Genomic DNA, 15,354 nt, shown 5'->3' with positions numbered 1-15,354 from the left:
TCTGCATTGGGTTCCTGCTTCGGGGTTTAGTTGCGTGGTACTGTACTGGGCGCGTTTGCCTACTGTGCCCGTGAGGTCAGGGATGGGGGCTGCCTGTATGTCTGTTTGGTTGTTGTCATGCTCAGGGGCGGGGGATTGGGTTTTGTGTAACAGATGGCGGTCAGCCAGGTGGACTGGTGGAATGATGTGATTTTCGGAATGTTGCTGGTCACAGGTGCCTGTGTTTGCGTGCGTTTCTTGGTGGGGGACTGTGGTCATGTCCATTGGGATGGCTTCTGTATTCGTGCCATCTGTGCCCTGCAGCTCCCATTGGCCCCTCTTGTGTTGCTTTTGTTCGTTGGCATGCATGGGTGCTTTGTGCATTTCAATGGTTGCATTGTGACTTCATTGCACCTACGGGGAGTTGTACTTTGTGGGCAGGGAGCGGTGTACAGGCACTCAGTGGGGCCGTTTACGGTTGATTCGCGATGCCGTACTTCTCGCCATGGCGGAATGGTCCATTCCGCCATGCCTGATGGCGTTAGGTGCATGTCCGCTAGGGTCGGAATTGGCGTACCCTTGCGCCATGGTGGTGTTTGCGGTTTGGCATGGCGCGCGCGCGCGTGCTTGGTGCAGTTAGCGTTGGCGTTCACTACGGTGTCGCTAATGGCTTCGTACTTTGCGGTGACGGGTCGTAGTCGCACCGAGCGCTATTCGATGGCGGTATTGCATTTCCGCCATCGTTTTTCGATTTCCGCCAGGGTCGTAATGAGGGCCATTGTCATTCTTGACAGAACACCTATGGGTTTACAACATTCTTTGAATGCCCTACAGTCATACACTGAGAAAAATGACCTTAGGATAAACCTAGTAAAAACTAAGATAATGGCTTTCGGTAGGAAAAGGCAGTGGAGAATGATGTTTAACTGGCACCTAGGCCCTAATTAGCTGGAATTAACAAATAGTTATAGGTACTTGGGACTACAGGTAAGGGCGTCCCGACCCATACTTATTTATATGACACTATAGAACCTAAGGTATGGGTAAAGTAGTTGACCATTAAGAAGGTGATATACACATGGGCATGATGTTCACTAGAGGCAAAGATAATTGCATATAAAACTATCGTGCCTGGGATTTTGTATGCCCTGGAGACTCTCCCCAGGAGAGCAATACATTGGCTACCAAAATTAGAGGGAAAGATCATGAGCTCTCTTCTGGGATTACCTGGCAACGTCCCAGTGGAGATGATAAGACTGAAATTGGGCCTGCAGTCTCTGCTCTCTACCTGGACGGTGGCAGCTTGCAAACTATGGGTCACTATGATATTTGGGGGAAACAGGTACCCTTCGCTGCTGCACTCTAGTGTGGCCCGTTGCGAAACGCTATTCCCGCAGTTTATGCTATAAGGAACTAGAGAGCATGGTAGAAGCTCATTGCACAGAGCTATCTTTGGTTTGCCACTCTGAGCATGAGGTCCCCGTTTCCAAGACACCTGCTTCCAAGACACCCGTGTTGCCACAGAGATATCCTCCCTTTGTCCGGGACTGGCTGGAGGTAACCTTTAGATGAGGAAGTGGTCTGACCAAAAACCAGGTGTCATATTGGTAATTGAAGTGGAGCAATTTTTGGTGACTAACACATCTAGTGTGGGTCCCTTACATACGGCGGCCCATGTATCCATTGTTAGTCCTACCATGAGGTCTGTTGTGTCTTGTTCTTGCCGTGTTCCCAGTACTGGCTTACCCTGTGTTAAGATAGCTCAATAGTAGGATTTTGGTGTACGATATATCCTGGTGGGCTGTAGGAAGTGATGACCAGGAGAGAAGCGTTAGTATTTGGGGGAGCTGTATGGGACAGATATTTCCCAATGTCTACAATATGGCATTTGAAGGACTTGAAGTAAATTCAGACAGGGCACCTCCTTTTCTATGTGGTCACAGGTCAGTTTTTAACTAAAACAAAAGTCTGCTGGGGCGGATGGGGACATTGAGCTTGGCAGTGCATTCATTTGCGCACCAGGTCTCTGTGGTGGCCAGCAGAGCCATATTCCCCTGTTCCATTACACATTTATTTTCTGCAGCATTTTCTCCCAGAGCAAAATATATATTAATGCAGCCAAATGGAATGTTCTTATCAAATGTTATATCTTGGTTGTCACTGAGGTCTTCACATGAGAGTGACATGTTTTAAAATGGGCGCATTTCAGAGAACAACAACTGTGCACTTGATTGTATGCTTAAATGCGGCCTCCAAACTGCAGTCCAAGCCGATAGAAATCGTTCCACTGTACACACAGGACGTGGAAACCTGACATGATGCAGCATTTTGCTCTTTCTGCTAACTGCCAGAACTTTGTATCAGCTTTGTTGCTTTGTGAAATCGAGAATAAACCAACAAACATTTGTGTTGGTCAATGACTTTTGTCTTCCGAATAGTTTTTGTTTCACTTAAAAAATAAAGGTCCCTCTTATTATATCTCTTGGTTACCTTCTGAATGTCCCTTTGACCCAGCTAAGGAATGGATTTATACACTTACAGAAAATACAATTCGGAGGCTTCCTCTTCCCTGAATCTGTGATGCTATGTAACAATTGGATCTGTTATTCTCATGCTCACATTTTCATATTCCACATTTATATCAGGTGATGATGACGATGTCCTCCGCGTAGAAATGTCGTGTGGGCATGCAGTGGACCCCAATTCATTGACTGGATGGTGTCGGAGTCTGCTTGACCAGGTATGAGAAAATTGGATTTGTCCCAACAAAGGTAGAAAGTTGCCGCCAATCGAACTTTGGTCTGTCTTCATAATGACTTTTCTATGATTGTGACTATTAGTAGCTTTTTTTCTTGTTGCTTCCACAGTCATGCAGTTTCATTTTACTTTGAATTCCAAGCAGTACTTATTTTTACCCATGTTATTAATATTCACCTTGTGCATCAACCTTTATGTTTCATTAGCGTTTTGATGAAGCAAAATGTTGTGCGGATAACAGGTTGGTGAGCACAATGTGCAGGAGAGTGTGCATTACATGCATATGGACTAAGCGGTTTTCATGCACTAAGAGGGTGTACATGTGACAAAAAATCAGTCATACCTAAGTGAACATGCCTGTCATGTCAGAACCCAGCTGATCTGGTTCAATTTTGTATTTTGTAACTCGTTAAGTAAGGCATATTTGAGATCCGATATTAAAATCTCAACATCTATGCAACTCTTGTAAAGGTCATTCCTGCCGGGGTCTCTGTGAGAGTAAAACAAAAACAAAAACAAATCCAGGCGTATCTGCTTTAGCTGCAAGTGTTGATATGGTCGAGACAAAATTGGAGAGGTCGGTAAGAAACTCTACAATTCCTGGAATGCTGCTTTCCCTTGGTAGACCATTGAAATGGAACACTTTTCATCAAGAGAACTGATAGTACCCGAATAATGTAGAATAAACGGCACTTAGAATTGGCAAATCCCAAGAAGCATTCTATAATAATCGGGGGGCATGGCTACATGGCCATGGAATAGGATGTGGTCCCAACGAGCTCCTGCTGATCCTCAGACGGTCCGATGGAATACAGATGCTTAGAGTCAACTATGCAGCGTATGTAAGCATGAAGTCATGGAGCACATCATGAGTTGAATACCAAAGTGAATTGCAGCGCGGGAGGTAAACTGGGAGCTCGAGGAGTTTGTCGGATTGTAGCTGTGGAAATGAACAAGATGGCGGTCGTAACAGAACAAAGGAAGCAGCCGCGTGGCCGCTATCCCGAAAGATCGTAAGGAAGTGAGCCGTGTATAAGCCCATCAAGGACGGACCCCGAATGCCACACATTTGCGGTGTGGACAGACAATAAACCAGATTGTGGCCATAAAACAAGCAGCCCGACGCAGGTTTCATTAGTAGAACCGGAGCGGTAAGCGGACCAAACGGTTCAAGCAGCGACGCGCATACGAGCAGCACAGTGGATGGGGAAAGCACACCCAGTGACCGGACGAGGGGCGCATGGCGGAGGATTAGGACAGAAGAGCTACGGAAAGAGCGAACAATGGTGCAGATTCACTCCAAAAATTCTGCATGGTCGTACAGTGTGTGCGGCTCCATACATATTGAAGGAGCGGGCAGGACAAAGACCGGAATGCTGGAGAAAACACAGAAGTACCTGACGGAACAGTTGATGTCCTACAAAAGCACACAGCCTCGAGATAGGAGCTGGCAGTCGGCGTAAGGAACATTGAGACGCAGACAGTGGATGGTTACAGTGTAGCAAGCACGGAAAAGCAGGGATTGGGCTGGCAAAAGGTGAAACTGACATGATTGGAAACAACACAGAAGCTCGCATATAGCTGAGGGTAGGCAGCTGCACTGCGCAGTGAGAAGACCGCATGCAAGAGGTACTATGTGTAAGAGGAAGGAGTCGAAGGCTGGCTAGGGGGCATAGCCGCTGGCGTGCTAGTGCAACACACATTAAAGTAGCCCACAATTGGGTTAGAGTGTGTGCGAAGAGAACCAAAGGAACGTAGAAGGCCAATACATGTGGAACAAAGACTGCACCAGCCAAGGAGGATACTGTGGGGCAGGAGAAAGGGCGCAAAACGGTCCTGGGCAGTATTAACAACACAGAAGTGATTGGGAGTCAGAAACTGGTGCAAACAAGAGCATGTGTATCAAAGGGGAGTGGTACAGACACAGTGGATCTCAGGAGATCACAAAGCTGTAAATGGGTCTGGTGGATTACAGCAGCCGCAGAAAGAGTCCTGTAGAGAGTAAGGCTACCGGAAAGCAATAGTACGAACCCAACTGATGGCCATAGCACCCCCAGCAAACTCAAGGAACTGTACTAACTATACCAGCAAGTGAACACACACTGGTGACAGCTGACTCTCCAGAGTACTTATGACATAGAGACCTGGGTGGAACGTCGCTGAGCCGCAGGAAGAGGGGTGTCAACAAATCAGAGAAGGCGGACAGAACTGTGAACCCACTGTCAGACCTAACTGTACCCACTACGAAACCTGGGGACAAAGAAGGCGACTGAGCGAGTGAAGGACACAGGAGCAAATTAAAAGCCCCAACGGCAGAGGTAACTGTGCAGTGAGGTCGACCTAAGAGAACAGGGTGAGTGCAAGAGTCAGACCCCACAAGACAATACACTGAAGGCGCTTCTCAGTGGACAGTATACACATCCTGTAACAAGTGCATTGAGGCAGAAAAAAGCAGTACAGTGCACAGAGGTGATAGAATGGTGACTAAATCCAATAAGAGCAAAGGGAAGCAGTCATCAATAGACTCATTCGCCAAACCGGCACAGCAGACAGACAGTGCGAAAACAACGGCGCAAGAGACCAGAGAAGGGGAAACGTCGGGACAAATAGATAAACAAATACTAGAAGCCATAGCAGAGTTGAAGACATCGCTGGAATTCAAAATTGACGCTATTAGTATAGATGTGAATCTCTTGAGACGGGATGTCAAAGCACTAGCACAGCGCACAGGAGTGTTGGAGAAAGAAGTGAAGGCGAACACAAGCAGTTGTAACGAAAATTCCCAAGTATTCTCCATTCTGAAACAACAGGTGCAGAACCTTGAAAGGAGGTCAGAGGAGGCAGAAGGGGAGGCGTGAAGGAATAACGTTTGGATAATTGGACTCCCACAGCCCGAGGAAGGACCAAATTCCGACCAACTACATAGAAGACATGCTACTACAGGAAATCGGAGCTGGAACACTCACCCAAGGGTTCACAGTAGAGAGGACGCATAGAGCCCTGACAAGGAAGCCGCCGCCCGGAGCCCCGCCCGACCAATAATTGCCAAGATACTGAACTACAAAGACAGGGTGAGGATCCTGGAATACTTCCGAAAAGGGGGCACGATTAGCCGAGCATCGGCATCCGTCACAGCATACCCGGATTATACTTTTTTGGTACAAAAATAAAGAATGAACTACAGCACTATCAAGAGAAGGTTACGTGCCGCAAATCTTAAATACATGCTGTTGTATCCGGCAAAGTTGAAGATGCTACATAAAGACTGCGCTGTTTTCTTCGAGGCCCCTGAAGATGTAAGCAAGTGGATGGATATGCAGAACATGCCGATGGAAAAACAAGATCAGACGAGAGAAGAACGTGATAACTGACTCTGATTTTTGTGATTGATGCACTCTTGAATAGTATTGTTACTAACAAATACCATTCTGACAGAGACATTTAAGTAGTTAAGCAAATGGTTTCCATACTATTGGCGGTATGCAGGAGGCACAAGTGCTGCTAAATTGTAAGCAGCACTAGGAATCACGCTATCACCCTCATTAGTTAGTGTAGTTAGAATACTAGTAGTTCAGTATCCTACTGCTGGGCTCCGAGTAACGGCATTGGACCGTGAAAGGAATGAGATGCGGGGATGCCTGAGATCCAGGACTGGAGCTGGGCAAATGTTGGGAATAGTTGGGGAAACGGGAGGGGTGGGAGTTGGGGTAGTTAGATGGAAGTTGGCCTACATAAATGCACAGGGAAATAAGAGGGGAGATGTGAAAGGTGGGAAGGAAGCTGAAATGGTAGAAGATTATGGGTGACCTGGAATGTGCGAGGGTTGAATAGCTATATCAAAAGGAACCAGGTGATTCCAAGATGGCGGCCGAGCCGGGTAGACGTGCTTGAGCGTAGCTCCATCTCCCAGCTCGAGGCTGCAACAACAAAGAACATCAGACAAGGCACTTCGGACTCGCAGAATGCCGAATCCTCAGTAAACAAGAGCAGAGGGCAAGCGGGGGGATTGGCGACAGCAGTGACTGCCAGGGGCAGAGACAACCTGCTCAATCGACGGCGGGAGATGAGAGACCGATGACGGACGGTGCGAGAGTGGACAGCAGCAAACAGAGCTCATGGGGGAAGAGAAGGTGCTCCAAAAGAGACACAACGTGGAGATCCGTGGAGCTCTGCGGGTGACACTACACGCAGAAGCCGACCAAAGACCGGGGCGGTGAGAAGTCCGCTGCCCGTGCAGGAGGTTCGGTCGACAAGTGATCTGCGATTGGTGGATCTGACAGCAGAGACCGACAACCCAGCACCGAGGGACCCCTGAGAGGAGTGAAGAGCCTGGGTGACTCGACCCCGGGGGGGTGAGAGAGAGACTCCAGACCTGCGGGCGCAGGGACCAGGGTGACACAGGCGAGGCACAAAGCTCAAGGAGCCCACCCAGTGCATCACGCAACGGTGAGCCCCCAACGGAGGACCAAAAAGGAACAGTGACACAGGCATTGGGCCTACGCAGTGGCCCCCAAGCTATCGCCCCCCCCCCGTGCCGGCCCGCTCACCCAGAGGCCACAGATGGACGGCGGAGAGGCACCGGGACAGATCCCGATCCAGGCAAAGCCACAACCACCAGGAAGAGCGCTGCAGCAACGCCGGACCATAAGACCTGGCGGAACCACGCAGCACCACACACGGTGAGAGACTAGTGCAGCTAGGGCGGTTGAGGGACACCAACCCCCCAGCATCAGGCAAGGGCCCCCACCAAAAACCACACAGCGGGAGAGCTACGCTCAGGGGACAAGAGCGGGAGCATTAACAGTGCCGGGGAGAGCTATAGGGACCCACAGAGGAAACACAGCATAATGGAAAGGGGTCCCAGTGGGCAAAACAGTTGGGGGTGCGGAAGAACAAAACGAAATGTAAGGGAAGCAAGGGGATGCCATAAACCCATAAACCGAGAGCGCGGGGAGTACAAGGGAGACTTCACCCGCCCACGGCGACTCCATACCAGCAACCCAGGCCACGGGGCAAGTGCGCAAATGCAAGGGGAGATGCCATATCGGATACAACCCCGTCCGCTCGAGGGGCCATACACCACTCGAAAGGGCAGAACCAGCAAAGAGCGCAGGCTCCCCATCGGAAAAAGTTGCACAGATAACGATAAAGCCAAGCCCGCACACATGTCAAAGTCCAGGGGACGTCCAGCAGAGCCGGCGACACAGGGACCATCCTCCAAAGCGAAGCAGGACCAGAATTTATCAGATCTCTGAGGGGTGGGCACCACGTCGAACTCGAAGACCAACACACAAGAGAGTAGAGAAGAGAACCTACAGACAAGGACGGAGAGAGAAGAAATGGCCACCAAAGAAGATATGAAGGACTGGTTAAAGGAATTCCAGGATTAATTTAAGTCCTCTGAGCATTCGCAATTCAAAGCAACTAAGGTTGAATGAAACAGGCAGTACAAGAATTGAAGGTGGAAATAGGGAATCTAGAGGAAAGGACAGACATATTGGAGAAATCCGTCCAAAAATCTCGATGAAGAAACACAGCAATATGGAGAGGTACAGGAATGCCTAGCCAGACTTTCCCACAACTTGGAAATCCAGTGCAAGGACCTCGAAAATTGGTCCAGAAGATACAACATAAGAATAAAAAATATGGCAGAGACCGTTGAAGAGAGACAGCTCAGGACGGCTGTACAACAGGTCTTCAAAGACATCTTGGCGTAGGACGAAGAAGTCGAAGTCCTGATAGACAGAATCCATAAAGTGGGCCCGCGAGGGATAGGGGAACCAGGGGCCCGAACAAGGGACATCTTGGTGGCAATGATGTCATACACGCAGAAGGAACAGATTCTTCGAAATGCCAGGACAATGGATCACATAAGGATGAATGGGGTGGAAATATCCCTCTTTCAAGATTTGGCACTAACAATTCTCCAAAAACGCCGGGAAAGGGCACCAGTCACAAAGGAATTGAACACGAAACAAATCTGATACAAATGAATGGAAGCAACAGAGAGTCACTACATGTGAGGAAGGTCTACGGATAATGAACGTGCAAGATCAGGAAAGGGAACAGGCCCCGGGAGGAGAGACCACCCATGGACAAAGAGCCCCACGAGGATGGACAACCATAAATAATAGACCCAGATGCCCCGCGAAGAACCAGGAGATCAATCAACAACCATCCTAGACCTCCGGGGAAAAACGACGAAAGCAACCGGGATTACGGAATAAGGACATAAGGAAACATAGATGAGAATCGAAGGCGGACACGCAAGTACGGCGGGGCGGGAGACGATCTTGGGATCTCAAGAGACCTACAAGTGGGGTTTAGGACTCTCCACAAACTAGTTACACCTGAGTTTAGAGAGGGCATGGCGCGGAAGGCTCCACGCCCTGAGCGATCATAGGACCCAGAGCCCTCTTCAGGGAAGTTATGGGAATGGGAGGGGAGAGAGAGGACTGTTGAGTTGGGGAAGGTAACAGGAGGGGGGGGACCACCACCGGAAGACAAAGCAATCAATGCAAAGGGACGCAAGAAAACAACATAGGACTCGACCATATCAATGAAGAATGGGGCTGAAAATCCTAACATACAATGTTAGAGGGTTGAACTCCCCGGTAAAAAGAAAGAAGATGGAACATTTCCTACATAAGGGGAAATTCGACATAATAATGCTCCAGGAAACATAAAAAAACAGGATCACGGAAAGATATGTATGAAAGTATAAAATCATTTCCTCCAAGCAAATGACAAAGAGAAGAAAGGGGGCGTCCTAATAACATTCGCTAACTCCCTCAACATTTGGATCAAAGAGACTCTCCCCGACGAGCAAGGAAGATTCCTGTTTGTGAATGTGCAAATAGAAGGCTTTCCCCTGCCTCCAGAAACAATATATGCCCCGAACACAGGACAAGATGGCTTCTTGAGGGACACCGTGAACAGATTGGAAACCTTTGCAAAAGCTGAAGTGATACTAACAGGGGGCTTCAACCTAGCATGGAGCCCAAAGTCGACCGATCAAACCCCAAATCCATGGGGCGGGGAACACCATTGTGGGCCTTGATAAAGTCCATGGAGAAGCTGGTGCTGGAAGATGTCTGGCGGGGAACTCGGGCCAGACCCCGGGGTTCACACATTACTTGCATGCCCATGGCACAAGCTCCAGAATCGATTACATCTGTGCATCCACAGGTCTACTTGGGAGGATTGAAGAAGCAGAGGTTGGTCCCATCACACTATCAGATCACGCTCCCCTGTGGATATCCCTCCACACGACACTCAGACGATCAGGATTGTGGCGATGGAAACTACCGGAGGGAATAATTCAGGAACCAGTCATGCGAGAAGCACTTATAGAGCGCATAGTGGACTATTTTGCACTAAATGACACACCAGGAATCCCAAAGGCTACCATATGGGAGGCCTTCAAAGCAGTGATACGTGGATACATAATAGCACTTAAAGCACAGAGGGACAAGCAAAACAGCAAATGGGAAGACGACCTAGAAGCTAAATTGGAGGAGATCAGGGGGGAAATGACCCACAACCAGTCGTCGAAATTGAAGAGAGCCAGCAGACACGTACAGGGGCAATTGGAGTCCTTCCGGACCAAACAGGCGGAGAGACAGCTACTCTACCTGAGACATTGGTATGTCATGAAAGCAAATAAAGCTGACAGACTCCTGGTAGACAGTTAAAAGGGAAACAACAAGCCCAAACTATTGAAGCACTGCGGGATGAACATGGACAGACAAGGACATGTTCGAGGAAGATAGGGGAGATCTTTAAACAATTTTATCAAAATCTATATACGACGGATAACCCAGTGAGGGAGAACAATCCTCTTATTTGAAAGATACCACCCTTCCGACAATATCACAAGAGGAGAGACTACAACTAGACCGACCCATCACAGCGGAGGAGGTGAACAGAGCAATCCGGGAACTGCCGAAAAATAAAGCCCCAGGGCCGGATGGCTTCACAGCAACGTTCTATAAAACCTATGCTGAAGATATGACCCCGTTCTTAACTGATCTATATAACACGTTCAAAGACACGGCCAACATCACACACTCCATGAACGAGGCAACAATATTAGTTTTCATAAGCAAGGGAAGAATCCGGAGCTCCCAAGATCTTACCGCCCTAATGCGCTGATAAATCTAGACGGCAAGCTGTACAACAAAATCCTAGCCAATAGACTCTCATTGGTGCTACACAAGCTGATATACCAAGACCAATCTGGATTCATATCCAACAGGAAGACTCACGATAATACCAGACGGATAGCACACCTGAACGAGAAGATTGGAATCACGCAAACCCCGACCATATTACTGTCGATAGACGCAGAGAAAGCGTTAGACCACGTGGAGTGGTCAATGCTTTTTCGCATTCTGGGAAAAATGGGTGTGGGCAAGGACTTCATCAAGATGGTATGCGCCAACTACAATACACCCTCAGCCCGCATAGCGGTAAATGGCGAACTATCAGACATGATAAAGATAGGAAGGGGTACCAAAAAGGGGTGTCCTCTCTCCCCACTCTTATATGCAATATTCCTAGAGCCACTCCTGGCGCGCATCAGAGAGGCCCCAGACATCAAAGCTATAGACATGGGAGGGATCACCCACAAGACGGCAGCCTATGCAGACGGCATGCTGATGGCCCTCATGGACCCGTCAAGATCTCTGCCTCCTCTCATATGAGAAATTGAGGCCTGTGGTGCCATATCGGGACTGAAAATCAACAGGCAAAAGTCCGAAATTCTAATCTTGGCCGGAGACAGACAAGAGATCCACGGACAGGCAGGAGCGCTACAATTGAAAGTGTCAGAAGGCGGAATCAGGTACTTGGGAGTCACCCTGACCTGCAAAATCAGAGACCTCTATGAAGCAAACTACCCGTACCTCCTGGGAAGAACCAAAAGGGACCTGGAAAGGTGGCACCCGTTATCGATCTCATGGTGGGGGCAGATGGCAGTAATCAAAATGTCAGTCCTACCCAGATTATTGTACTCCTTCCAAGCGCTTCCCATCCGGCTTCCTCCCACCTTCTTCAAAGCACTCACTAAAGCAGTGTCCGAGTACATCTGGCAAAAAAAGCCCCCAAGGCTCTCCAAACTAAATCTCACAGCGCAGAGGACGGAAGGAGGTATGGCATTCCCACATTTCCAGAAGTATTATGAAGCTGCCCAGCTGTGGATTCTGAAGGAATGGATTCCAGACAATTCCCAGAAGCAATGGGAAACCCAAGATAGGGCGGTGGCAACGTCCCGACTCCGACACCTCCTTTGGACAAACACAGAGTATAGGCACCCGAATGTACAAGTAAGTGAGGTCATGAAAGCATTGCTGGAAGTCTGCAACAGAACAACCAGACAAGGAATACTAACAGTAGATTCAACCCCCTTCATGCCACTGTTTAAAATCCGGAATTTCAGCCCGGCATGGAGAAAGGGGCATTCCAAAAATGGGAAGGGGCTGATTGCACAAAGGTGGGTGACATGTACAAAGACAATCAGATCAGATCCTTTGCAGAATGGCAAGAACTTCTCTGCCTCACGGAAAAAGACAGGTATAAACGAACAATTACACCACTGACTATCCACCCCACGGATCATACAGGCAGCAACCAGGACGCTAACTCCTTTCAAGGCATACACCATGACACAGTCGGTTCGAAGAAGCTTGTCTCGACCATGTAGATTCCTCAATGCCCAAACAGAAGAGATCAAGTGGCTGTATATGAAGAGATGGGGAAACAACGCTGGGGAGAGCTGTTACAAAAGAACAATGGGAGTAGGTATGGAAAGTCATCCCCAAGTGGACAAGAGCAATACAAACAAGGGGGACGTGGACAGAAATCATGATTCAATGGCATTATACACCAGAAATACTACATAACATGTACAAAAATGCTTCGAATAAGTGCTGGAGAGGTTGCGACGCCGAAGGCACTTGGAGACACATCTGGTGGGACTGCCTGGTGCTGCTCCAATACTGGATGGACGTAAAGACTCAGGTGCAAGCGATGTTCAAGGGAACAGAAAAATTGGGAGAAGAAGTATGGATGGGAGGCCTGTGGAATCCCCGAGACAAGACACTAATAAAAACACAGAAGAGTTACGTTATGGGGCTCCTAACAGCAGCCTGGCTAGCAATAGAACAGAAATGGAAGCAGAAAACGCCATCATCCAACCTAGAATGGCTCCAAAGAGTCTGGTCCCACCTAGCGATGGAACGCATCACATACAACATCCAGGGGGACCGCCAGAAAGTCATGACAGACTGGGGAATGGTGCTGGAATATCTGCAGAGCGACTATATGGCACAGTGGTGTCCCCACAAAATATGCATCCTGGACATGTTTAAGTGAATTGACAACATACAGAAGAGCTTCATCTAGGAACCAGAGAACTAGGTAATTCCAGTGGGGGAGTGTAGGAGGGGGGTGAGAGGAGTTGGGGGCAATGTTGAGTGCCCCACTGTTGATGTTTAAGAAATGCAATAAGAACACGTTAAAAAATAAAAAAAGGAACCAGGTTATGACTTATCTGAGACGCCAGAAGATAGACATAGCGCTCCTGCAAGAAACACACCTAACCAAAGATAAACTGGACACGCTAACGCGGAAATGGAGCGGGATGACAATAGGCTCATCATACTCGGCATTTGCCAGAGAGGTCCTGATTTGGGTGGCACCGACTGTCCCTTTCAAGGTTCTTCAGACAGTGGTAGACAAAGAGGGTAGGCTGATCATAATTAGGGGATTGGATGAATGTAAAGAAATATGTGTTATAAATATGTATGCCCCAAATCAGGACACATGAACTTATTTTAGATCATTATATCCTAAGATTAGCCCATATAGAGATTGTGTGGTAATTTGGGGGGGGGGGATTTTAATTGCACTTTGGACCCGACGAAAGATACATCAGATGATAAATGTGCTCATCCAAACCCAGCAGCCAAGGCGCTGAACACGCTTTTGAGCACGCTAAAGCTAGCCGATGTATGGAAAACAATGTACCTGCGAGATTGGGTGTATTCGCATTATACTGCCCTGCAGAACATACATGTGAGGCTGGCCTATGTGTTTGTGGGGGAGGAGGAGCTGCACGAGTTCACATAGGCCGAGCATAAAGCGAAGGTCCTGTCAGATCATGCCCCTTTAGTTATCACATGGCAGATGTCCCCCCCAAGCCAAAATCCCAACCTGGAGACTCAGGGTCGAAGCACTGAAAGACAAAGCGTTCCGGAAGCATATGAGGGCGGAGGTGAAAGAATATTTTAAGAACAATACCAGCAGTGTAGACTCAGCTGGCACGCTTTGGGAGGCCTTTAAAGTGATAGTAAGAGGAGCGGCTATAGCCAAGTCGAAGGGGATGCAAGAGGTCATACTGCGAGATCTACAAAAAGCAGAAAGTAAATTGGAAACAATAATGCGGACCAGCAATAGATCACTGGGGGAGGCCAAGGAACAGTCCTGCCTACAACAAGAATATAGGGAACATTGGGGAAGGTTAGGTAAACTAAGCTACAAGAAATACATAGAGAGACAGCACATGGAAGGAGATTAGCTGGGCAGACTGCTTGCCTGGTTGTATAAAAGTGAGACCACACGGCAGACAATCATCTGCGGGAGACTCAGGAAGAAGTAAATACGTGTTTTTATGATTATTATACACACCTATATAGTGAATCCACAGAAGGAGAAGAGGGGGATATACAAGAGGTGCTGACTGAGATCAATCTTCCTGCATTAAGTAAAGAAGAAAGTGATAGTTTAGAGATACCCATGACGATTGAAGAACTAGAAAATGTGATAAAAGAACTACCTACTAATAACTTTCCGGGGGCGGATGGGCTCCCCAGCAAATTTTATAAAGTATATAGGGCCGATATTCTCCCTCCGCTATTAGCAATGTTAAATGAGGCACTAGAAGTTGGTAAATTACCTGAGTCCATGCGCAAGTCGATAATTATTCTCCTCCTCAAACCGAATAAACCAGATATGGAATGCGCATCATATAGGCCTCTGTCATTGCTGAACCAAGATGGGAAGATTCTTACAGCAGTTATGGCAAAAAGGCTAAGACCAGTTATAGGTAAACTCATTCACCATGATCAGACGGGTTATGTTCCATAGAGAAATATTACTAACAACCTTAGAAGATTACATCACATAATTGATTACACCAGTAGGGAGACACAAGAAGTAGCAGTGGTGTCACTTGATGCAGTGAAGGCGTTTGACTCCGTCAGATGGCCTTGGTTGCTAGCGGTCCTTGAAACGTCGGCATTGAGCCCACATACATTAAATGGGTGCGGCTATTATACAATGCGCCAGTAGCAAGAGTTAAAACGGGCTCCACTATCTCAGAGCAGTGGCAATTGAGTAAAAGCACAAGTTAAGGGTGTCCATGGTCCCTGATGCTCTTCATATTAGCGCTAGAACCATTAGCAGTCTGTTTAGGAAACAAATATGGAGAAGTGGGTATGAATACGCCGGGAGGAAGGCATTTGATCTCGCTATATGCAGATGATATGCTCCTATACCTGCAGAAATCGAGTCTGTATCCCCTAGGAGAGTATAGAGGGAAGCCCATACAGAAATTAC

The 15,354-nt window shown here is 48.1% G+C and overlaps 1 protein-coding gene across 3 annotated transcripts in view; it reads left to right on the top strand.

Moving 5' to 3' along the window:
• The window catches only part of LOC138491618 (E3 ubiquitin-protein ligase DDB_G0292642-like), a 536,293-nt gene that overhangs the window by 395,074 nt on the left and 125,865 nt on the right, over positions 1-15,354 (top strand). For all 3 annotated transcript variants that reach the window (XM_069618244.1, XM_069618245.1, XM_069618243.1), the window contains one exon: positions 2,625-2,719. In XM_069618244.1, the coding sequence (XP_069474345.1) occupies positions 2,625-2,719 (95 nt within the window). The remainder of the gene's footprint in view (positions 1-2,624; positions 2,720-15,354) is intronic.

Source organism: Ambystoma mexicanum, chromosome 10 (assembly GCF_040938575.1).
Source record: "Ambystoma mexicanum isolate Mex_15411 chromosome 10, UKY_AmexF1_1, whole genome shotgun sequence".
NCBI classification, from domain to species: domain Eukaryota; kingdom Metazoa; phylum Chordata; class Amphibia; order Caudata; family Ambystomatidae; genus Ambystoma; species Ambystoma mexicanum.
Note: the sequence above shows the minus strand (reverse complement) of the source record. Positions and strands in the feature narration are given on the sequence as shown.